At 44.2% G+C, this 26,403-nt stretch overlaps 1 protein-coding gene across 1 annotated transcript in view; it reads right to left on the reverse strand.

Moving 5' to 3' along the window:
* Positions 1–4,114: 4,114 nt before the first annotated feature.
* Positions 4,115–26,403, reverse strand: part of STON2 (stonin 2) — a 180,254-nt gene continuing 157,965 nt past the window's right edge. Inside the window, exons 5-7 of the mRNA XM_027552586.1 lie at positions 17,997–19,835; positions 9,099–9,301; positions 4,115–7,189 (exon numbers count right to left, since the gene is read on the reverse strand). Coding sequence (XP_027408387.1) covers positions 7,106–7,189; positions 9,099–9,301; positions 17,997–19,835 — 2,126 coding nt within the window. The 3' untranslated portion in view covers positions 4,115–7,105. The remainder of the gene's footprint in view (positions 7,190–9,098; positions 9,302–17,996; positions 19,836–26,403) is intronic.

Raw genomic sequence — 26,403 nt, forward strand, 5'->3', positions numbered from 1 at the left:
GCAGAACAATTGAAAACAAAACCTCACCTCCTTAGAGTTAGCCAGTGTGTAGACTTTATTACATAGGCACATATTTTTTTAAGTAAACTTTTTACATAAAATAAATCACAACACTGAATGAGGATGGATGATGAAGAAAGAAAAACCCAAGCCTTGGACCAGCTGAATCGTTCACTGGGACCCTGGGTCCCTCCATCCTGACATACTGAAATTCACGATGAGCATCACAAGTGGAGAGTGAGGAGGGGGTGCTCTTTTATCACTTCCAGGCTTAACACACTGGTTGTTTCATTTCCTGAATACGGTAAACTTTCTCTAGGTTCTGTTGGCAGGCTGACACAAAGGTTAAATGAACACTGACTCAGAGTGAGAGCTGTTCATATTCTTCCCTCTGCTACCTCAGTACTTCAAAACCCTTAGACGCTCTGGTCCAACTAACTGCTTGCTGTCAGGACCTGAGTGCACATCTGCTTCCCCAGAGCTGCTCCCACTGGGAACCACATGAGGGCACTGACCCTGAAGCACACGGAGGCAAGACCGCGGAGCTTAAGGCGTCAGTCACAGTGCGGCTAGAGGGAGTCCGCAGCCAGCGCTGAGGGCTCGATCTGAGGCAGAAGATGGGGCCGGAAGGAGGAGGAGGCTGGAATTTCTTCCTCTGGCTGGCTGGAATTAAGCCATTACATTTGACCAACTCTTAGTACTAGAAACAAAATCATACTAACACATACCACAAAGGAGATGCTACTTTGTAGCTTGTATGTGGTTTTTAAAAAATTAATAGTTATATTTTCCTGTTACTAAAAGATCGGATAGGGAGGACCGGCCCTTTCTCTAGTCTGGTTTTGCCATAACTATGTGACAGATATTCCCAGAATCTTTCCTGTTTTTTCTTCCTTCGATCTCCAAAGTCTTTTATATAAAAGGACATATTTATAAATTGTTGGTCAGCCTTCCATATCTTGGAGGGTTAGACCTACTTCTGTTTCGGGTAGTATCCAAATCCTGTGAAGTCCTCTTCACCCTCACACCACTGCTGTGCTGGATGATGCTAGGGGAACTTCCGGAGCAGGGTGCCAATGAGATTACGATCCACCATGTTTCTCTGTGTTTTGAAGGCAGCTTCTAAATAGAGGGTTGCAGGGTCATCTGGGCAGACGGTCAATGATAGAGACATAAAAAGGGGAAAGATGGGCCAGCTGCTTTCCCCAGTATTCAAATCCTAAACTTCCTGCTTCTCAAGACTGTATGAAGAGTCCTACTGACATGGAGTATGATGAACGGTGGCACCAGAGCACCGTTTATGCAAGTGGAGCTGGAAAGGACCTGAGGGGACAATTAGTCCAGCGTCTTCACTTTTTTAGCTGAGGTTTCTGAAACCCAATTGGAAAAATAGCCAGTGACTTGCCATGATGATTTTCACTATGACCGTGTCCTTTAAAGATTCCTAGAAACCCCGGTTCTCTTTACATCAGCAGTCCGCAGTGTCCTTAGCTCCCATTACAGAACTGGCTGCTGGGACAGAACCTTGACCAAATACTTGTTGAACTCAATTACCTCTATTGTTTATCCCTGCCAGGCAAACTTAGTATTCCTGGAGCTCCTTACTTTTAAGGGATGACCTCTCATTCACATATTTTGAGGTTTGGTGGCCAGTGCTCTATTTGTCATTTCTCTGTACTTTATATTTTTTGATTCTGTTCTTTCATAACTTTTCATTAAATGCCATTATTATTTGCCTCTCTTCAGGCACTACCAAACACATTACTATGGATATTTTCTGCCTTTACAGGCCTGGAATATTACAAATTCAGAGATACTTTTTTTTTTCCAGTTGTTAAAAGAACTAGACTCTTAACCAGACTTGCTAAGGCACCATTAATAGAAATGTAAAAATTCCATTTTCCTGGTTTAGTGAATACATGGGAGAACACTACTGATACACACATTTATTTTCTACCTTGTTGACTGCCTTAAACATCTCTTTCACTTTTAATTCCTTAAATACATAAATATGAGCCACAATATCGAAAGCAAGTTTCATTTACAAAGAACATAATTAAGAAATGAAGAAACGGTGACTTGTAGGGAATTGGCACTTAAAGATTGGTCATGTTTTGAAAACATGTTTAGAAGTTGGTGAGAGTGCTATGACTAATTTCATAAGAGCTGTCACGGTTCGGATGACACTTATTAGTGAAATGTTAAGAGATAATTCCTTTATTGGATGATATTTTTTGTGGATTTAGTTTTTTGGCCAGTTTTGTTTGAAGTTCCTGTTGCATTTTTAACATGACCTAAACTCTAGATATGCCAGAATTAACTTACAATCATCATTCATAGAAGAGTTAAAGTTACCATTCCCAACGGAGAAAAATTTAAAAAGTAGGCTCGATGGCAGCGCTTCCTATTCACATCAACTTAATATTTTCAAGAGTTGGAGGAAAATTTCCGGATCATTCTGTTTTCCCACCACCATGAAACTTACAAGATTTAAAGCAGTTCTGAAATCCTGATGTTACTTGACAAGTTTCAGCTTACTGTCTCAGGCCTCCTTACTATCAGGTCTCCTTCTTACTATGATAACAAAATAAACAGCGACACTGGTGAGTGGTTACTGTTAGGGAAAACGAAAGACCTTGCACACAAGACTGCCCACGATTCTAGCAAATGCTTCCTTCTCCCACGGACCATTCGAAGAGACAAGGCTCGGGCTCACAGAGCTCTCTGATTTGCCGGAACAAAACTGAATCAGTAATCCAGACTATTGACAGCATCTGTGCTGCTGTTATCTTTGGGCACAAAAATGTTTTTTCAATATGAATAAGGTTCACTGTAGTTTAAATTCAGCTGCACATTAAGTGCTTAAGTGCTGACAGTTATTAGTTGACAGTGGAGGCAAGAAAAGAAATTACTTAAGTGCTCCAGGAAATGAAAGCGTGCTTGTATGCTTTAAGGTTAATGATGTTTGATGATAAGGAAGGGTTAGGTAGTCTTGGAGTCTCAGGGTCAGTATTCATTCAGCAAACATTTACTGAATACCTAATAATTTTTCTTTATTACATGAATATGTTTGTCCTATCGGCATGGATTTAAGGTAGCTGAAATTTATTATATTCCAAGTTTGGTGCTAGATAGTAGAAAGAAAGAATAAGATACATTTCTTGCCTCCACGAGTCACATTTCTTGGGAATGTGAATTTCTGGGGACCTACTGATGCTAAAGCCAAAACTCCAATAATTTGGCCACCTCATGTGAAGAGCTGGCTCATTGGAAAAGACCCTGATGCTGGGAGGGATTGGGGGCAGGAGGAGAAGGGGATGACAGAGGATAAGATGGCATCACCGATTCAATGGACATGAGTTTGAGTGAACTCTGGGAGTTGGTGATGGACAAGGAGGCCTGGCGTGCTGCGATTCACGGGGTCACAAAGAGTTGGACACAACTGAGCGACTGAACTGAACTGAACTGAATTCCAGTATACTCTTGCCTGGAGAATCCCATGGACAGAGGAGTATGGCGGGCTACAGTCCAGGGGTTGCAAAGAGTCAGATACAAATGAGCGGCTAACACTTTGAAGCTCCTGCCCTCATCTATAAGATCTGAAAAGAAATTACTCTCATTTCAAATAAGAAATATTTTACATTAAACAACATTCTCAGGAATTCCCTGGCAGTCCAGTGGTTATAACTGAGAGCTTTCAATGTGGTGACCCAGGTTTAATCCCTAGTCAGGGAATTAAGATTCTGCAAGCCACGCAGTGCCCCCCACCTCCAAAATAACGTTCTCAAGAGTTATTAACCCTGAAAATAATGCAGGATGGTCAGGGCAGGTGGGGGGCGGGGGACAAAATAGAAAAAAAAAAAAAAACTGTCCAGATTATATTTAAGTGAAATACAAAATTTTGATAAGACATAACTAGTACTATGTTCACAAGAGTAAGAGTGGCAAAGGGGGGGTTAATGGTCTCCCCCCAAAGTACCTCATATTCTCTTGTCTGATGTATCATAATGAGAGCATTTCTTATCTTCCTTTACTATGAAGTCATAAAGCAAGTCACCAGCCTCAAAAAAAAAAAAAAAAAAAAAAAGCACAGCTCTTGATATCAAGGGACATCTAATTTATGTTCTAATAGTAACAGTCTGTGTACTGGTAAAATGAATTCACTTCTAATATTTTCACATTACTGGTAACATAGAAAAGGAATATTTGTGGCTATAGACACACAAAATAGAAATCCAGGGTAGCAAACTTACAATCTGCATATCAAAAAGGTATTTCTCCAACTGTGTTTTCTATGTAGGCTATTAACAAAACTACATAGAAACTATGTCTAAAAATAAGTAGTCTTACATTTTGCAATTCCCTAAATGCTACCCATAAACAATTTGTAAAATACAGAGGAAAAACAAATCTGATGAAATCAAGATGTTAAGTTTTTAAAAATGAATGATAATTTGAATGTAGATAGCATGGAAGGAAGTTTTCCAACCCTTGGTTTAAAAAAAAAAAAAATCCAGGTAAAGCACAAAGGCAATGAGAATTAACCAATAGGAAAAAAGGCTCCAACCACCAATACGTACGCGATGCCAGCAGGTGAAGCGGAGCTCTTGAGAGGGTGCAGGGCTCTCAACTTGGGTAAAGAAGGTGTTAGAATACGCTTGACCTTGACAACTCTTCCACCCATCTCAGTGCTTCTATGAGGAATCCTCAGGAGCTTTTAGCACAACGGGGGAAGGACTATGCCTTGGAGTCCCCCCACTTGACAAAGACCTCTAGAGGAACCCACCGTATTTCAAAGAGCATGAAAAGCCACTTACAAACTAAAACCAGGTAGAGTTCGAGTCCTATTACTGCTGAAACTAAACATCTATGTAGAAGGTATCTTGGTAAGAACCTTGCCTACATCCAATCTTAGAGTCCCTTTCATGGCATTTAGGAGAGATGGGTTATTTTAGCTTTTGCTTGGGTATCTATAGCAACTGGAAATTCTACTAGTTGAGTCCATTCCTCTTTAGAATAACTCCTATTACAAGGTTCTTTCTTGTGTTGAAGCAAACATCTGTCATCTATTAAGCTCCTCTTTTTGCCCTTTGAAGCAACACAGGAAAAATCTAGTTCCTCTCCCCTTTTATAGTTCAATGGAGATTTCAAGGCAGCTATTATATCATCCTCTCTTTTTCCCTTTGCAGCTATATCTTCTGTTCTTCAGGGGAACTATTTCCTGGTTCCACATATAATCAGACTCTTCATGGTCCTGGCCACCTGACTCTGGATATAATAATTTATTAATGTCTCTCTTAAAATGCGGTTCCCAGAAGGGAACCCAGTCCTCCATGCAGATGTGGACTGAGCTGTGCCGCGTGCAGGGCTCCCTGGATTTCTGTCACCACAGGCCGAGTGTGTCCGTTTAGCCGTGAGATACCCCTAACTCAAAGCTGGACTCACATTTCCCTACGAAAACATTCCTACAAAAACTGCTGTGAAACCAGGACTTTCTAACACCTTTCCCATTAACACACACATCGTACACACATAGGTGCCCTCATCTATACTCAGAAGGTTGCATTTAAGAAACTCAGAATATGGAAGTCTCTCGTTAATGCCTGTTCAATTTTATCCTTTTAGTTTCAGTCTTATGTTCACATATTTCAAAAATTAAAATGATTTCTGTATCCCAATGTCAGTACATAGTTAGAATTCAGTGAATATTCATGGGATGAATTAATCCTGAATCTACTAGTCAACAGACTAGATATATGTGTCTACTTCTGGGTCATCTATAAATCTGATAGGCGTACTTTCTGCCCCCCTTACTCTCTTCTTCATCAGAGAACTAAGAAGGCAAGTAAAAGCTGCCTTTAAATTGTTGAGCTAGTATTCCCTTTGGGATGCGGAGGTACAGGATGTGAGCAGGAGCAGACGAAGAGAAAGAATACTGAGTGTCCTAGATCCTTGGAATCAGGATTTAAGGTTCCCGACATTAGAAAAATATGGCTTCCCCCTATCTCTACCCTCGAGTCTTCTGCCTTTCAGATCTATTAGAATACTGTGATTATCAAACTGTGGATTTTTAGGAAAAACTCATACAAGCTTAATTTTGAAACAGCTTTTAAAATGATCTTTTCAAATTACATTTCCTGTAAAGTCTGAGTTAGAGACACACAGCTGTCTATTGGCTATGAGGTATAAAATGGAGTTCCCAAAATGCCCTTGACAAATGCCTGAGATAATATGTATCCATTTATTTCAGGAGTCAGAAATGGCATATATTTTTCAGTGTGAATTTAGAAAATCACTGAGCTTGAAGCTGTCTCCTGAATTGAATATTATCTCAAAATGAACGTTCCTTTTCCCCGGAATGAAGAAAAATAGCTCAATTTTGCTTTCCCTTCAACAGCCACTCTGCAGAATACAGGGCTAATTACGGAATTTAAAAGCATCCTATTGTGCCCTTTTCCCCATTGTCTATTGTGACCCAGGATGGTGAACCCTGGGACTGACACTTTCGAAAGATGGAAAAAGCGTTTCAATCTCGAACCCGGAAGAAAACATTTCAGAAACGTCCTTCTTGCATAGTGCTAACGTTTGAAGCACGGAGACACCCATGAAAGGTCTAGCAGACCCAGAGAAGAAATTGGTTTTGTACCTTTTGTCATTTTTTCTCTAGAGGGAATGATGGAGGTGGAGTCTTGGTTAATTAACTTCTCAAGAAACTGTTTTCCAGAAATTGATTGACAGATGAACATCAGGAAGGAATTGCACCAATGCTGTAGGGGGCGGCGGGGGTGGGGGGGGTCTTTTCCTGACTATTATCAGTCACGACAAGCCACACGCAAGAGCCGTGAGATAAGCAAGAGTGGAGACGAGGCTTAATTATACGGTAAGCTCCACAGGCCAGGGGACCTGAGAGCCTCAAGCATAGTCAGAGCCTCTCTCAGGCAGCCACCTTAGGGTTCCTGTTAGAATACAGGTAACTGCAAACAGGACGCTCCATACCCTGTTCCCCACAGGGAGGAGCCATTCTAGGTACTGACTTGAATTTCAGCTATTCAGGAAGACATCCTATCGGGCCGCTTGGGTCAGGAACCCCTGCAAGACAGCCTCATCACTGGACCCCGCACTCCTTGGGATTTTCCATGTCGTCTCCTTCCAAGTCCAGCTTCAAACTCTTTTTTTGCTCAATTTCCACCTGTCAAGGAATAAACATCGGAGAGAAATAATCAGAAAGAAATATCAGGAAAGCATCCCAACAACTAACCAAAAGAGAAAAACCTCACTAGGTTCTTTGAGAGTCGTCCTTATAGTTTGGTTAATGTTCTGGGGTTTAGCCACACCAAGCTACTGGGCCTGTGTACATCATGGCTTTGAATGTGCACATGCCCTTAGCTTGGTCTGGAATTGCTCTCCCTCTCAGTCCACCTGGGAAATCCTTCTTTGCCTTGCACAGTTGCTCAGAGTCTCCTGTAAAGCTATTCTTGACTCCCCAGGTAGAATCAGGTGCCCCCCTGGGTATACTTCCCCTGCACCCAGTACACTTGCCCAGCCCCACCACACCACAGGCTCTGTAAGACAGGGCAGGCCCTTTTTAACTGTTAAACCCCAATAATACAGGCATACACAAAGGTTTATCAAATGAATGGATTTCTTTGCAGTTGGCTGTTTACACTCTCTATGACTTTGTCCCTTTAAACAGTCTGCGGAGAATTCCCTGGCAGTCCAAAGGTCAGGACTCTGCACTTCCACTGCAAGGGGCACAGGTTCGATCCCTGGTCAGTGAACTAAAATCTTACCTGCCATGCGGCACAGCCAAAAAAAAAAAAAAGTGTCCAATAGTATTTACAGTTCTGCCTGTATCTTTTGCAGAATACTATAGCTGTTAATTATAAAGGGACTAATCAATTAATCTTGTCTTGAGAGTGACACAGCTCAACCGAAGCCTTTTGAGAAGTCAGGCAGGGAATCTTTTGCGTTACGGAGCTTCATAATGAAAGCTGCTTCCCTCAATACCGATATTTATAATAATGAGGGAAAGAATTCAAGACAAAACAGCTGACTATGGTCATGTTTGAAGTGCTGAGTTGTTTTTTTTTTTTTTCTGGCCACAAGATGGAGTATTTGTTCTTTTCAGTAGTTGAATGTTTTGGATCACACAACTAAGGAAACATTTAAAGAACAATTAAACGATGGTATAAATCTAAGCATGTTATTATGAATAGAAAATTATTAAACCACTTTGCCAAATCCTTCTTCAGTGTGTCCCCCCCTCCCCATTTTCCATCCCCTTTGGCATTTAATCTCCCGTGTGTGTACTCAGTTGCTTCAGTCGTGTCCGACTCTTTGCAACTTTACGGGCCTTAGCCCGCCAGGTTCCTCTGTCCATGGGATTCTCCAGGGAAGAATCCTGGAGTGGGTGGCCATGCCCTCCTCCAAGGGACCTTCCCAACCCAGGGATGGAACCCGCACCTCGATGTCTCTTGCATTGGCAGACGGGTTCTTTACCACTAGAATCTCTTCCTACTGAATCTCTTAACTCCCCAGGATATAATCACTCTTTATGTCAGAACTCTCCAGCTTCACGGCCCCCTATGCAGCCCTGATCCTGTTACTACTATAAAGGTTTGCTTGGCTTTTGAGATTGCTCTGTTACAGCCCAGTGACCAGGTCAGATGTGTCTTAATGTCACTCAGATCCACTTCATCAACATCTGCAGCTGAAATATATGCTTAGAGTTAGCATTTTCCTGAGCCTGCCTGCACTTCCAAGCCCACTCCACTGCCCATAAATTATATGATAAAAGAGTAATAATAATCCCCTTACCCCATGACTCTTTTGTTGTTGTTCATGACAACTCAGACATTATATCCTCCCCTTTCATTAGCCTCTATTTCTCTTTCCAGCCTTTCTGTTGCCCACGAGCGGGATTATTCATTTAGCTCGGAGCAGACTCAAGCCCAGCTATGCACGGTGGGCCACCTCCACGGTGGCCGGAGCGCCCGTCTGCACCCCGGGCGGGCACTGCTAAAAGGAATGGGAGCAGGGAGCGTTTGCGGGTAAATAGACAGACTTGGAAGCATTAGCCAGATGCCCCCCGAGGCTACCTTGTAGCTGTAGTGTGCGGAATAATTGACCCACTTCCTGACGTCCGTCTTGTCTTCCACAGAGATGGATCTCACAGCAGCTTTGGAGGCAGACGTTGTAGGCATGCTGAACTCGACGTTCACATGATTGGCAAATCTGGAAGGCACTTCCCGGTCCGAGCCGAGTTCAAGGTGGCAGAAGAAACAGTGTGGGTGACCAGAAGCTATAAAAGAAAAACAAAGAATCTAGGGTTCGGGTTCTTTGGTGAAGAAATGGAAGGAGAGCCTGAGCAACAAACAAAGGAGGCCTGGCAGCCTTTCAGAGGGTCCAACGCTGAGCAGAGGACTGGCCTCGGCAGAAACCACACTGCGTGTATATGCCTCAGACCGTTGGATGTAACACTGTCTCATTTTGGTAGCCTGGTATCCTAGCAATAAAACGCGGGACCTGGGAAATGAGGCTCACTCCGCCTGCTCAGGTCAGAGTGCCACGTGAACACAGCACAAATACCAAGAAACAGAGATTGTAGATTGGCAGAAAGGAATAAAAGAGATCAGCACTTAGCACCTAATAAAACATCCAAGACAGCCACCTGGAGCAAAATCATCAATTTCTCTTGAAAGCTGAATTGAATTGTCTTCATAGCCGTTCATATTTTTTTTTTAAATGCTTTTGGCATGTTTTCCAGGTGAATGAAATATGTAAACAACAAAGCCCTTAGAAACTGCACATAAGCATTAGGGAAGCATGGTTTCCCAGCTGTCTCCCTAGGAAGACATCTTTCCCAGTGGTCAAGAATCTGCCAATACAGGAGACCCGGGTTCCATCCCTGGGCCACGAAGATCCCCTGGAGGAGGAAATGGCAACCCACTCCAGCAGTCGTGCCTGGGAAACCCTGTGGACAGAGGAGCCCGGTGGGCTACAGTCCATGGGGTCCCAATGAATCGGACACGACTGAGCATGCAGTCACGCCCATGGAACACCCGAGCGAACACAAGACTAACAGCCAGGACCTGTTAGTCCTGGATTTGACTTGCAACTCTTCTAAGTGTGAGGACCACACACCCAAATCCTTTGTTCTCTCCAGGCTTCTTCCTGAAGGATGAAGTGCAGAGTTGGGGGTTGGTGGGAAAGGGTGAGCTGAACAAGGCCAGGCATCGGCCCTTACTGCTATTTAACTCTGTAAATCTGTGGCTGGTTCTGCCGTATCAGGAAGGCAAACTTATGGTCTGATTTTCATCTGAAGATTGTTACCAGATTATTTGAGGCAGAAGAGCCAGAGCTGAGTTCCCTGCCTCGCCACGGACGTGTCGCCGCCGCCACTGGTCAGATGCGGCAGGAGGCATTTTCTGAGAACCCTGAGCCAGGTTGTGAGCAAAGAGTTTGCTGCAGATTCTCTCACTGCATCATCACAACCGTCCTCTGAGGCTGTGCTTTGTTTGTACAGATGAGGAACTAAGGCTTCGGGAGGTGAGCTTGGCCGCCCAGGATCATAGCTAGCAAGTGGCAGAGCCAAGAAAACTGGACCCAGCGGTCCGCCTCCCAGACGCTCTTAACCAATTTGTCTCTGTGACAGCCTCACAGTCCTCAGACCTCGGTACCAGGTTTGCAGGGTGACAGGGGTGGAGAAAAAGCCTTAAGGACCCCGTAAAGCAACTCACTAGGGATAAACAGTGTGCCTCTGACTTCATGATGTAACTGAAACAGCCCTTGGTTATCTGAGTTTCCCCAAATAAACAATTCCAGTTTCCTCTATTGGTCTGGGCAGGACTTTTTAATCTCGGAGAGTGAGGACATACACACCCGCTCTCCAAGGAAAACATTACGGAGTGAAGTATTTGTTTTGCTCTGTTTCACAAATGTAACACATTTCAGTGGTTCTTTCTAAAAAGCAATACTTAAGAAAAAGATTGCAGTTTTTTCGGAAAGGAATTTAAGATACATGTAGTAGTAAAAATTACATTATTTTAAAATGAATTGATTCAGCTTTTTTTAAACTGTGTAACCACAGATGTCATTATACAGCCATCACTTACTGAACTTTTATTATAGGCCACAGACTGTGCTAAACACTTAAAAGCATTATCCAATTTCATTCTTATTAATGAAATAATAATATTAATGAAATAATAAGGGTATTAATAACGCTGTTTTATAAAACAGGAAACTGAGATTTCTCTGAAAGGTTTAAGTAAATTGACTGAGGTCACAGCCATTAAACTGTAGAACTGGGAATAAAATTCATATCTAAGTGCCTCCAAATTATGTCCTAGACTCCTCTCAATATATTGCTATTCAGATCAGATCAGATCAGATCAGTTGCTCAGTCGTGTCCGACTCTTTGCGACCCCATGAATCGCAGCACGCCAGGCCTCCCTGTCCATCACCAACTCCCGGAGTTCACTCAGACTCACGTCCATCGAGTCAGTGATGCCATCCAGCCATCTCATCCTCTGTCATCCCCTTCTCCTCCTGCCCCCAATCCCTTCCAGCATCAGAGTCTTTTCCAATGAGTCAACTCTTTGCATGAGGTGGCCAAGTACTGGAGTTTCAGCTTTAGCATCATTCCTTCCAAAGAAATCCCAGGGCTGATCTCCTTCAGAATGGACTGGTTGGATCTCCTTGCAGTCCAAGGAACTCTCAAGAGTCTTTTCCAACACCACAGTCCAAAAGCATCAATTCTTCGGCACTCAGCCTTCTTCACAGTCCAACTCTCACATCCATACATGACCACAGGAAAAACCATAGCCTTGACTAGACGAACCTTTGTTGGCAAAGTAATAACTCTGCTTTTGAATATGCTATCTAGGTTGGTCATAACTTTCCTTCCGAGGAGTAAGCATCTTTTAATTTCATGGCTGCAGTCACCATCTGCAGTGATTTTGGAGCCCAGAAAAATAAAGTCTGACACTGTTTCCATTGTTTCCCCATCTATTTCCCATGAAGTGGTGGGACCGGATGCCATGATCTTTGTTTTCTGAATGTTGAGCTTTAAGCCAACTTTTTCATTCTCCACTTTCACTTTCATCAAGAGGCTTTTGAGTTCCTCTTCACTTTCTGCCATAAGGGTGGTGTCATCTGCATATCTGAGCCTATTGATATTTCTCCCGGCAATCTTGATTCCAGCTTGCGTTTCTTCCAGTCCAGCGTTTCTCATGATGTACTCTGCATATAAGTTAAATAAACAGGGTGACAATATACAGCCTTGACGAACTCCTTTTCCTATTTGGAACCAGTCTGTTGTTCCATGTCCAGTTCTAACTGTTGCTTCCTGACCTGAATACAAATTTCTCAAGAGGCAGGTCAGGTGGTCTGGTATTCCCATCTCTTTCAGAATTCTCCACAGTTTATTGTGATCCACACAGTCAAAGGCTTTGGCATAGTCAATAAAGCAGAAATAGATGTTTTTCTGGAACTCTCTTGCTTTTTCCATGATCCAGTGGATGTTGGCAATTTGATCTCTGGTTCCTCTGCCTTTTCTAAAACCAGCTTGAACATCAGGAAGTTCACAGTTCACATATTGCTGAAGCCTGGCTTGGAGAATTTTGAGCATTACTTTACTAGCGTGTGAGATGAGGGCAACTGTGCAGTAGTTTGAGCATTCTTTGGCATTGCCTTTCTTTGGGATTGGAATGAAAACTGACCTTTTCCAGTCCCGTGGCCACTGCTGAGTTTTCCAAATTTGCTGGCATATTGAGTGCAGCACTTTCACAGCATCATCTTTCAGGATTCATTACAAAGTAGACAGAGGAGTTTCTTAATTCAATAGCAACCTCAACAACAGTTTTATCTCATTGCCCTTATTTACATATTGTTGGAACATTGAAAATCATAACTTTCCACAAAACTGACCCTCCTCTTCTCACCCCACCAATGAGTATTCACAGCAAATTCTATGAAAACAACAGTCTTTCTTGAATTCTAGCATCAACCAATGGATGCTGGGGCTCGTGGACAGACATGCTGTGTGCTCAGCTGTGTCTGACTCTGACCAGCAGGCTCCTCAGTCTCTAGCCTACCAGGCTCCTCTGGCCAGGCAAGTTTTCAGGCAAAAATACTGGAGCAGGTGGGCTTCCCTGGTGGCTCAGCCAGTAAAGAATCTGCCTGCAATGTGGGAGACCCAGGTTCGATTCCTAGGTCTGAAAGATCCCCTGGAGAAGGAAATGGCAACCCACTCCAGCATCCTTGCCTGGAGAATTACATGGACAGAGGAACCTGGCGAGCTATAGTCCACGGGGTCGCAAAGCATCGGACATGACTGAGTGGCTTAAACTTTCACTTTCACTAGAGTGGATTGTCATTTCTTACTCCAGGGGATTTTTTCTGACCCAGGGATCAAACCTGCGTCTCTTGCATCTCCTGCATTGGCAGGTAGATTCTTTTTTTTTTTTTAATATAAATTTATCTATTTTAATTGGAGGCTAATTACTTTACAATATTGTATTGCTTTTGCCATACATCAACATGAATCTGCCACAGGTGTACACGTGTAACCCATCCTGAACCACTCTCCCACCTCCCTCCCCATACCATCCCTCTGGATCATCCCAGTGCACCAGCCCCGAGCATCTTGTATCATGCATCAAGCCTGGTCTGGTGATTCGTTTCACATATGATATTATACATGTTTCAATGCTATTCTCCTAAATCATCCCACCCTCGCCCTCTCCCACAGAGTCCAAAAGACTTCTGTACAACTGTGTCTCTTTTGCTGTCTCACATATAGGGTTATCGTTACCATCTTTCTAAATTCCATATATATGCACTAGTATATTATATTTGTGTTTTTCTTTCTGGCTTACTTCACTCTGTATAATAGGCTCCAGTTTCATCCACCTCATTAGAACTGATTCAAATGTATTCTTTTTAATGGCTGAAGCAGGTAGATTCTTCACCACTAATCCATCTGGGGAGCCCAACAGATAGGGAAGTGCAATTTTGAAAGCTAGTATAGTTTAATTCATTGGAATTAAATTAAAATTGAATTCATTGACTCATTGGAAAAGACCCTGATGCTGGGAAAAACTGAAGGCAGGGGTAGAAGGGTTCGACAGAGGATGAGATGGTTGGATGGCATCACCGACTCAATGGACATGAGTTTGAGTAAACTCCAGGAGTTGGCAATGGACAGGGAGGCTTGGCATGCTGCAGTCCATGGAGTCGCAAAGAGTTGGACAAGACTGAGCGACTGAATTGAACTGAAGTGATAGTTTAATTCACAGTAATGTACTAATTAGCTCACAGATTATGTCATCTTATTCAATGACGTTGAGAAAATTTAACATTAAAATTCAGCCTGCTATTTCTCATGGAAGGGGAGCCCTACTGAAATTGTTTTCTCTTTATCTGATCTAACGAGAACTGGAATTCCAGCAAAGAAACCTACCTGTGCAGGACAGAATGTTTTGTTCCCCGGCAGACAGCCTGGGAAAGCACAAAACTTGTTCTGAGTGCCTTCTAGGAATCAGGAACGCCCTTGGGGTTAGAGTGAGAGGGAGAACGCGGACGGGCCCCGCCGACGGGAGCCATGTAGGAATCTAGTGGGGGGCTTGTTAGCCTTTTGCTGGCTCGTTGGGATTGCCCTGCTGTGGCTGCAGGCTTGGGGTGCTGGCAAGGCCTGGGATGCCGGCTTGGCCATAGCTGCCTCTCAGCCTGACCATCCCGTCTCCAGGAGCTAGGGTTACAGGGCCACCGCAAGTGGGATACACGGGCAGAGGTTCAGTCGTCTTCCACTGCAGAGACGTGAGGATTCTGACAAATAATAGCCTTACAAAGGCACCTTCCCAAAGCTATCTCTAGACTGAGACAGAAGAGCTCAGAAAGGCGACAGTTACTAATAGGTCATCACCAACTCTCTGGGTTCATGGGTGGAGCCCCGGATGGGGAAGGCAGGGGGCTCAGAACACCAGCAACGGTAAGACCCTGCAGTCTGCCTAGAATTCAGATCCTGTACATTTCCAGTTGCCAGAAATGGGGTGCTATCAATTTCCTGAACCGATACAGAAATATACTGTTAGCCGAAGTAAAATAAGAAGTTCTCGGGGCGGGGGGGATTTCACTTCTAAAAACATACAACCATGACAGCAAATCAGTAATTGAGGAGGCGGCGGGGGTAGGTTTAAGTGAGAAACATCCCCAGATATTCTTGCCATGTCGTGTATTTTAACAATCGTTCACAAGTAAGGTGCCAGTAACCCGGAAATAACCTACGAGATATATAGGCTGTACTGACCTGGCCTTGAGCCTGCTAAATACTTCCTGCCGTGGGAAGCCTTAAGGAGACTAGTTGCTGTTGCTTGAGGACGATGTATTCCCTATCCTGTATCTACTCCTTTTTTAATCTGGTAACAATCTTCTTTTTGTTTTTTTTTCTTCTCTCTCTCTGAGAAATACTCTTCCCCAGCACGGCATCTCGGGAGAAGGAAATGGCAACCCACTCCAGTACTCTTGCCTAGAGAATTCCGTGGACAAAGGAGCCTGGTGGGCTGCTGTCCACAGGGTCGCACAGAGTCGGACATGACTGAAGCAACTTCAGCTGCAGCAGCAGCAGCAGCAGCCCACTGTGTGTCATCTTGGTGGTCATGTCAGTCACGACCTTCAAGCCTTGGGAAGTGACACGAAACGGCTTGCAGTGGTTTGTCCCAACGGCTGCTGCCTGAGGACACCTCCCAGGGCTCCTGCCTTCCAGAATTATCCTTTCTGAAGCCTGCTTGATCCTCTAGTTCTCCGAGACCACCTGTATCTTCCGGTCTCTCTCTTTTTGCTGAAAGAAGCCAGTCAGTCTCTGCTGCTTAAAAAGCCCCTCACGTGGTACCTTTCAATATTTGAGAGAAGGAACTTTGAAGCAAAGGAGGTATGTGAGGAAACTGCAAATCCCTGTGCTCATAATGGAAGTTACTTCAAGTTTGTGTCTGTTTTGTATGACCTAGCTAGAGGCAGCGAGGGTATCGAGAATAAAAAAAGACCCTGGATGTGATGGGTCAGGTCACTCCTGGTCCTTAATTTTCTTGTCTGTGGAAGGAAGAGGTTTGCCTAAGTCATCCCCCAGGTCCCTTCCAGCTTGAAAACCCAGTTATTTCATAAGGAAGTGACCTGAATCCAGGCTTACTAAATTGCAGAGCTGAAAATCCCAGTAAACAGAAACCAGAGGCCCTGTTTTTTGTGATGTCACCCCTCCAGCAGGTTAAACAGCGATTTCCCCTCTGTGACCTCGGTTCTGTTCTCAGGGGGCATCTGTGCCACAGGAGAGGTGAGAGGTGAGGGCCTCTTCTCTCTGCCATCAATTCAGATGGGCCAAGACAGAAATCCCGGTGCTGTCAGCCAGGTGATACCGTGCTGGCCTCAGAGAAGTGAATGAGCAGGCGCCGAGAGGAAGGCTTTAAAAATCCTGCCCGTTTAGCAACAGGGTGTCCAGTCCAGCCTCAAACACAGAAGCCCAATTGTCCCTTCAGTCTGCACCACTACACCAAGCGTCGGACACAGAAAGCCCTGGTGTGTGTCCCCCGCCTGTCTCGCTGGGGGAGCTGACATGATCGTATTGCCTCTTGGCTTCATGTCATATGGCATCTAGGGTAAAACACAGCCACTCCACACTCCCAACAGGAAAATGAAGACTCTAATTATGTTGTTAGGATTTAACAGGGAGAATGGAATAAAGAATATCTGCATAAGGGAAACTTTAACCAACAGTTTTCCCAAATATTTGTTGTTGTTGTTGGCCACAATACCCACTTTTGTTTATTAGAGATGAGAGGTGGTTTCAAGGACCATGGGTTTTATTGCCTGCCATTGGGATCACCCAGACTTACTCTAAGAAATAAAACTATTAAAGCTGGTTTGCTCACTCCCGAGTTTTGTCATTCCACGAAATCTCACCGTATCCAAGAGGAAAGCCATTGCCTTTGGGCTCACCCAGGCAGACAAGCACCCCTGCTCACTTGTGTAGGCCAGCAAGGGCTGGTGAGCTGTCTCCTTTGATCAAACACTCCTTCCCTTACTTTTTGTCAGAGTTCCAGTCCTTCTGGACCTTCAGGTCCTGGCTGTCTTCAGTCTGATCAGAGGCCCCTTCTCTCTCTCCCTTTCTCTCTCAAAGTCGCTCAGTCGTGGACGAGTCTTTCAACCCCGTGCACTGTCGTCCAGCCTTCTCCATCCGTGGCATTCCCAGGCAAGAACACTCAAGTGGGTAGCCATTCCCCTCTCCAGGGGATCTTCCCAACCCAGGGATTGAACCCAGGTCTCCCCCATTGCAGGCAGACTTCTTTACCATCTGAGCCACCAGGGAAGCCCCCGGAGGCCCCTTCCCCATGCCCAAATCCCAGCTCTAAGCTTGGGACATTATGATTGACGGGCCTTGCACAGGATTGCTGGAATCATAAATCCAACTCCCCGCCTACACTGTACACGATTGGCCATCACCTGGCCCTTTTACCTGCACCCAGGCAGGGAAACCTGGCGTGCAGCAGCCCGGGGGAAGGCAAAGAGCTGGACATGACTCAGCAACTGAATAACAACAACAGGATGCAGATGTCTCTTCAAAACCCAGAAGCCTTCTAGGGTCTGAAAAAAAAAAAAATAGCTTCCAACACCAGCTAAAATTTTGAGTCAGAAAACAAATTCATAAGCTTCTTAGAAATGTGCTTGGCAACCCCGCTAAGAAGAATAACGCATCGTTTCAGGAAAGAAGTGTGAAGAAGGTAGGGGAATAAAAAGATGGAGTGACCTGGGTCATGCAGGTTTGTGACTTAACCTCACTCAAATAACTTGTGCTTCCTGGCCGTCCATTCCCCTGACCCTGCCCACTACCATTCCCCTCACATAGCACAAAACCAGCACTCTGCAGGGGAAGAGAAAGCGGGCACTTGGATCCCAGCTCTTTCGCCCGGTGTGGCAGCTCTCAAAGAAGATGGAGCTCTGCCTACCTGAGTTTTTGTCGGGCAGTCGGTTTATCCTCCACACGATGGCATTGAAAGCGTGCTCGTACTTGGCAGTCCCCAGGGTAACTCTCATGACCGGCTCAGAGCCGGAAATGCTGGCTGAGCCAAAACTTGCCCCCCGGTTCACTTTGGCTTTCAGAGACTTCTCCCCCAGGACGCTTTCCCTGCGGAAGTTTTTCACCCACTCGCTGGGCACGGGGTAGCGGACCATCACATTCTCGCAGGGGACCTGGGTGAGGGGGTCCCAGTTGGAGGAGAAGCCCGCCGACATCCTCAGCCAGCTCTGCACCTCCACCTCCGCCCCGTGGATGCTCGCCGCCGTCCTGAGCGTGAAGGGCAAGGTCTTCTCAGCGAACACGGTCCGGAACCGCATGAGCTCGAAGCGGCAGGCGTCCAGAGGGTTGAAGAGGATGACGCGCGAGCCGCGGAACACGTCCTCATCCACGCAGCCGTGGAAGCGGCACTCGTGGAGCCGGATCCACTTGGTGGTAGTGGTGGGCACGATGTCCTGGCGGGACACCACCTCGTTCCCTTTGACCAGGACGTCGTTGAGACCCAGCCGGCACTCGGCCAGGCCCGAGAGGAAGCTCAGCACGTGGATCCGTGTCAGGACACGGTGCTGGAGGATCTGGTTGTCTCCCTTGCTCACGAGGCCAGAGAATTCATCTTGGACGTCCACCGTCATCTCCTCTTCCAGGTAGTTCAGGCCGACCGTGCTCAGCTCCGTTGACAACACCGGCAGCTCCATGAGGCGGTCCTGAACCGCACGGATGAAGCTCAGGAAGTCCTCGTAGTTGGTGGTGCCCAGCTTGATGACTTGCTCCCTCTCGGCCAAGTGGGCCACGGCGGGTTTAGGCTGGTACTTCTTCTTCTCCTTGTAGGTGACCCGGTCTATCCGCAAGCTGTGGATCCTACCATTCTCGTCGTAGTTTTGGAGCCGGGGTTCAGAAATCTCATGGTACATCTCCAGCTTGAACTCACGGAATGGCCTCTCCAGGCCCTGCTCGTAATACAGCTGCAGGTAACCACCGTCCGTCAGTTTGACGTAGATGGGTCCCCAGTGCCTGGAGGACATGATGTTCTTCTTCTCGGGGATCCTAAGCATCATGGGCCACCCGTCCCTGGGTGGGGACTGCTCGGAGCCTGCTGGGTGGGCATCCAGTTCAGCCCAGGCGGCCGGGTCATCATCAGGGAGTGTCACACCACCCAAGTGGTCGGAATCCTCGATTTGGAGCCTCTTGAGTTTTTCCACAGCATCCGAGCGTGACTGGTTTCGGCTCGAGTCATCAAAACTGATGGCGTCCCGGTAGACGACAATGAGGGAATCTCTCTGGCTCTTGCCTAGGGTACTGGACACAGAACTGCTCTGGGCTCGCCTCTCCTGCTCCTCAAAGAAAGCCCGGAAAGGGTTGATGGGGGAGGGCTGTACATCCTGTAGCGTCTCATTCAGAAAAGGATTGGTGGCCCGCCACGGTGGAGCCTCTGGCACGGCAGGCGGATGGCTTACGGAGGACACGTCTAGCTTCTGAACTTTGGAGAAGTTCATCAAAGAGCTCTTGGGCCGTTCCCTCTTCTTAAATGACCCTGTTAAGTTGTAAGGTCCATCTGGGGTCACAGAGGCGAGAGGCAGTGTTTCTGGCTTCAGAGGAGACGTGATGGGGGACAAAGGGCCGCTGACTTCATTGTCATCAAAAGTGACCCAGCTGGGGAAACGCGCAGAGGTCACTGGTGTGGTGGGGTGCCCGTTCATGGCCGGGCTGCCGGCCTGCCAGCTGATGGCCTCCATCTCTACCTCTTCATCCTCCTGAAGAGAGGAGGAATTGTCTGAAAGGAAAAGGAGAACATGTGAGGGACTGCTGTTCAGGGCCTCTATGAGTATGGGGACGAGGGAGTTTTGCTAGAATTTTAGCTGGAATCCAGTAAATTCCTAAGCAGTTCATTACCTGTCTCAAGTGTTTAGTCTGGCACAGCTCTTACAGTTTTGTAGTAAGCACACCAGAGAAAGTAGAAGTCGCTCAGTCGTGTCCGACTCTTTGCAACGCCATAGACTATACAGTCCTTGGAATTCTCCAGGCCAGAATACTGGAGTGGGTAGCTTTTCCCTTCTCCAGGGGATCTTTCCAACCCAGGGATCGAACCCAGGTCTCCCACATTGCAGGTAGATTTTTTACTGTCTGAGCCACCACAGAAGCCCACTAGGGGGCCATACCTTAAATGCAGTAAGAATGCAAACATCAATACAGAAGCACTGAGAGAACCCAGGTCCGTCACAATTTAACTCTTATACATTCTACTTTATTTTATAGAAGTTTCTGGAATAGGTTTCTTTTTTCTTTTTGACTCTAATGTATGTACTCTTAATTTTTAAAAATCAAAACCACCTCTTACATAAAATGATATAAAGCTGATCACATTGAACAAAACAAGCCATATGCTCTAAGTCATGATACGACTGTGAACAATGTAATTGGAGGGATTTTTACCCAAATGTGATCAATAAATACTAAAGACAAAATGCTAACATCCTTAATATGAAATAAGTTTCATATACAAGTGAATAAGAAAATATAAAAACTTGAAATAAAGGCAGAGGACAGATAGACAACCCAGGAAAGAGAAAGCAAAAATGTCTAATAACTACGTGGGAAATGTTCAGTTTCACTAGCAATAAGAAAAATGAAAATTAAATTCCCCCCAAATAAAGTGAAGATTTTCCAAGTTTTAGTATTTGATGAGGGTAAGGGTGCTATAATATAAACACTAAATAGATCCTCAGTGGGACCATAAGTTGCTACAAATTCTCTGAAAATGGTTTGGCCGTTTGTATTAAGGGTCTTACAATGACTTAGTAATCTTACCCTAAGGAAATGAATCCAAACTGTGAACCAAGTTTGGGGTGAATGTTAGGAAACTGAGGCACACAGTGGAATAACACACAGCCATTAAAATGTTTACAAGTCCGTAGAAACATAAGAAAATGCTCTTGATATTAATCTCTTCTTTTTTCTCTAAAATATTTTTTCCATCTTGGGGTTTATTTTATAAAGGACAACAAAGACTATTATAAATAAAACTCCACTCTTGCAGAGCCTTCAAGGAAGGAGCTGCAAAGTTGAGTTTCAAGGCAGGAAAAATCCACACCTTTTCAGTAAAGACCCTGTGCATCTGCTGTGGTTGTGCGAAGGGAGAGGGGTGTGGGGCCTTTACAAAGCCAGGAGTGGATTCTGATGAAGGAATGTCCAGGAAAACAAATCAGTGTCTGGCACAGAGCCATTGCTCAGTAAAGGGTTTTTGACTGAATGAGTGAGAGAAGAAACTCTGCTCTGGAGCAGTTGTGTTCTCTCTGTCTCCTTAGAAATGTGTATCGGGATCTCCATCCCACCCACCGTCTCCACCTCCAGACATTTGGACGCAAAGAGAAATGAATATTCAAACAGTTGAGTTTTCTTACCATCCTGCTAAATCTTCATGAATATCATACCCAGCCACGCCAAATCAGCAGTGTGACATATAATTCGACACGTAATTACACGTGGATGGGATGGCTACCTGTCATCCATCTTTCAAAGTATATTTATTCAAACAAATAGTGATTACCTCTACTGAAAGCATCAGTTTGAAAATGTAAGCTGAATACATGCGCGCACACACATACGCACCCACACTCACCCTAGAAATAAAATGAGCAAAAAGTATTTTCTGTATGTACAGCATCACAAAAGAATTTCAAAGCATTTTAAAATTAAAGAGGAGGCTCCCCTTCAAATTAATGATTAGTGTACTTTTGTAGATGTATAAGTGATGTATTTTCTGGAAAATGAAGGGAAAAGAATCAGAAAACAATCAAGGTTTGTAGGACATATTTTACTACTACTACTACTACTACTATTGTTATCATTATTATTACAGTGAGGTGGTTGTAATGAGGGCTAAAGGGAACAATGTAGCCCTAAGTAAAATATAATCACTTCCTTGAAACAGTAAGTGAACCTCCCTAGGGAAGGAGATGTATCACAAAATGTATCACTTTCTAATGAAGCAGCTCGATGGAGCTTTTGTGGACAGTATTTTCACTCAGACAGTCTGGTGCTGACTCACTCCTTGTACCAGGGATATCCTTTCTGCCTTGGAGCTCAGGACTACTCCCAAGCTTCACATGTACCCTAAGTCCTTTTCGCTTGGAGTGGATTCAGCCAAAGCTGTTTATTCTTGCTGCCAAAGGGTTCTCTTCTGTTGGGAATTTTGTCCCCAGAATAGCACTTACTATCCTCTCCCAAACTGGAAAAAAAAAAAAAAAAGGAAAAAAAGGCCTTTGTCTCCACTGAAGATAATTTAACTTTCTTACAGTAAGTCTTAGAATTTTAAGCCAAGTTACTTGAAATCACACCAAGTTCTAGACAGTTTTGAAGCATCAGACTCAGAATACAATTTAAATGAAGTTATCTTTAAATTTGGGGCTTCCCTGGTGGCTCAGACGGTAAAGAATTTGCCGACAACGCGGGAGACCCAGGTTTGATCCCTGAGTTGGGAAGATCCCCTGGAGAAGGAAATAGCAACCACTCCAGTATTCTTGCCTGGAGAATTTCATGGACAGAGGAGCCTGGTGAGCTACAGTCCATGGGGTCACAAAGAGTCAGACACAACTGAGCAACTAACACACACACATCTTCAAATCTGGAGGCAAACTTTTTAATTAGATCAATTTCTAGAGATTCTATATTCATTAAATAGTATCAAAAGACTGTTACAAAGCTACCTCTTCTTTGGCATCTTCATCTTCCATGATTACAAACTGTTTTAAAAATCCATCTTTGGGGATGGTGGTAGTGTAATAGGTCAAATTTCTGAAAATGAGAATTTGGTTTTCTACAAAATCATTTATAAGGAAAAAATAATAAAAGCATTTTTCTAGATGAAAAACAAAATTGGTTCATAGTTCACAGAGGGTCATGGTGGTTCATATTTTCATATGAAAATAAAGCATTTCTTGAAGTGAACCTAAGGACTGCCAAATACTATTTTTAAAACTCTCCCATATTAACACCGAGTTCTCTTCCCTGGTCGGGAAGATCCCCTGGAGAAGGGAACAGCTACCCACTCCAGTATTCTTACCTGGAGAATCCCATGGACAGAGAAGCCTGGAGGGTTACAGTCCATGGGGTCACAAAGAGTCGGATACGAATGAGTTAAAGAACACTTTCACTTTCTAAATATCCACTAATAGGAGACTGGTTATATCCACTGTTATATCCTTAAACTGGAATCCCATCAGTCATGATGACGCTGTTGATGATGTTAACTCACATGGAAGCTGATCATGATATCTATATTATTGAGTAAATAACAAGAGCCCACAATGTGGAGTCAGACTGCCTGGGTTTCAATTCCATATCCATATATAAGCCATATAGCTTATTAGCTATATGGCTTCGGGCAAGTTGTTTTAACTTCTGTGTCTCCGCTTTCCCATCAATGAAACTAGAAAAATATTAAATCCCACCTAACAGTGTTGCTCGGAAAAATTAATCCAGATGTTAGAATTGTGTTTGGCAAACATTAAGTGTTCATTAGACATTGGCTGCTATACCTACTGTTGTTGCTGCTGCTAGAATGATATATACTCATGATATAAAGTATATAAACACATTAAAAAGCTTTTTGATGTGAAAACAAATATGTGGGGTAAGAAGTGATTTTTGAAATTCTAAATCTGTAGTCTTTTTGTCTTTCAAAAATGCTGTATTGCTTACAAAATAAAGAAATACCAAAAGGTCAAAATGTATCTTTATGCCTCCCACTAACTAACCTTAGCGAAAGAAAACCAAGAGCTTTGCTGTAGTCTGTGTTGATAAAGCCACAGTTAGATCTTTCCTAAGACACTTGTGACTGGTGTGGCTGGTATTGGAAACAATCGGGGGAAGGGAAAGTCTGGCAAATTTCTCCACTAAGAAACAAGCAAAATGAAATCTCTTCAGAACAACACTATCATCCACAATTCTGTTTTACTGACTTATTAAAATATAACCAAAATCCAGCTTCATTTTACTTACTCTCTCTTCCACTCGCTACCTCCAAATTACTTTTAGTATTATGAGTTGTTGGTGGTGGTTTAGTAGCCAAATCGTGTCCAACTCTTGTGACCCCATGGACTGTAGCCTTCCAGGCTCCTCTGTCCATTGGGATTCTCCAGGCAAGAACTGGAGTGGGTTGCCACTGCCTTCTCCACAGGTGTTATGAGTTGGGCTGCTGCTAAATAAAAGCCATGGATGAGGGTTAGGTTTTCATCCTACATCACAGGGATAATTTCCAGTACCTTTCCAGTAGTCATGTGTGGATGTGCGAGTTGGACTATAAAGAAAGCTGAGTGCCAAAGAATTCATGCTTTTGAACTGTGCTGTTGGAGAAGACTCTTGAGAGTCCCTTGGACTGCAAGGAGATCTAACCAGTCTATCCTAAAGGAAATCAGTCCTGAATATTCATTGAAAGGACTGATGCTGAAGCTGAAACTCCAATATTTTGGCCACCTGATGTGAAGAACTGACTTATTGGAAAAGACCCTGATGCTGGAAAAGATTGATGGCAGGAGCAGAAGGGGACAATAGAGTATGAGATGGTTGGATGGCATCACCGACTCAATGGACATGAGTTTGAGTAAACTCCAGGAGTTGGTGATGGACAGGGAGGCCTGGTGTGCTGCAGTCCATGGGGTCGCAAAGAGTCAGACACGACTGAGCGACTGACCTGAAGTGAACTGAAGAGCTTCCTTAGTGCCTTTACCAATATAAACAAAAAAGAAATGGTGGGCCCTTTTGATGTTAGTCCACAATCGATTTTAAGTTCCCCAAAGATTAAATTAATTGATTACAATGGCAATCAAAACCACCAAACTGCAGAAAAAGTAAGCTCTGTGGGGGAAAAATGTAAGGTTATATAATTTTATTTTCTATAATATTTTTGAAAAGAGCAGATGAGACTTGCCATCTTCCTCCCCCATTTGTTAACCTAATTTATTAAATGCAATGACAGGTGCAAAACACTTATTGAGAGCTGTCCCTTGGAATTTATGAGCAGTGGCAAAAACAAACATTACTGCAGTAACAGTTACTGTTGCACAAGAGCATGTACTGCATGACCAGCCTTGGATTATCAGTGGGCACCTAAATATTTGTGTGTGTGTTCAGCTGCCAAGTCGTGTCTGACTCTTTGCAACCCCATGGACTGTGGCGTGCCAGGCCTCACTGTCCCTCACCATCTCCCAGAGTTTGCCCAAGTTCATGTCCATTAAATTGGTAACACCATCCAACCATCTCATCCTCTGTCACCCTCTTCTTCTGCCTTCAATCTTTCCCAGGATCAGAGTCTTTTCCAGTGAGTCAGCTGTTTGTATCAGGTGCCCAAAGTATTGGAGCTTCAGCTTCAGCATCAGTCCTTCCCATAGTATTCGGGGTTGACTTCCTTTAGGACTGACTGGTTTGATTTCCCTCCTGTCCAAGGGACTCTCAAGAGTCTTCTCCAGCACCAGAGTTCAAAAGCATCAATTCTAGCAAGAAGAGGAACATAGAATTTTCTGACTTGAAGGGATTTTAGAAATAAGAAAACCTGACTCCTTCATTTTGTTGAGAAAGCTGACACTCAGTGAGTTTAAGTCAACTGCCTAAAATGAAACTGAAAGTCAAGTCCTAATTTTAATATTCAGTAACTCTGGTATTGTCTTAACGCTTGTTCATTAAGTTAAAATCTGGTTAATTTACCTTTGAGATTGGCAAGAGTTATCTCGACACACAACTTTTTAGGAGCACTGTTCAGCGGGAGAAAAGAAGTTAAACAATGACTGACATTTCCAGAGGGAAGCCTTTCGGCATGAAGTCAGCCCCTGATATGTGAAGGTGTATGGGTGAGAGAAAGGAGTTATTCATTTAAACCTTATCAGGGAAGCTTCTTAACTTGGATAAAATAAGCTTAGTCGTCGCAATACACTGATAAAAAGGGGAGTCAGAGGGTCTGAGTCTGTTTATCTGTCCTTAGCATTCTTAGCATTTATTGTCCTGGAGAGGGGATGTTTGGATGCTGGTCAGAGATATATCAAAGTGAAGAAGTGAGTTCATCAAACTACCACTTACCACCACTTGACAGAATCTCTATCACTTCACACTAGGTTCTGGTTTTTATTCAGTGAACTGAACTGAACTGAACTGAAGAGGGACTAAGAAGCAGTACTGAGCACCTTCCAATGACTGGTCCAGCTCACAGGCCAACTCCCTCCCTGCTTATCAAGATGGGCTAACATATTTCATCACTTTTTTTCCCTCATAAAAGCAAGCATCAGACTTTAAGTTTGATGAATGGCCCAGGAACATCCCCAGTATTTTGGGTGTGCCTACCTAGTCTGTTG

Source organism: Bos indicus x Bos taurus, chromosome 10 (genome assembly GCF_003369695.1).
Source record: "Bos indicus x Bos taurus breed Angus x Brahman F1 hybrid chromosome 10, Bos_hybrid_MaternalHap_v2.0, whole genome shotgun sequence".
NCBI classification, from domain to species: domain Eukaryota; kingdom Metazoa; phylum Chordata; class Mammalia; order Artiodactyla; family Bovidae; genus Bos; species Bos indicus x Bos taurus.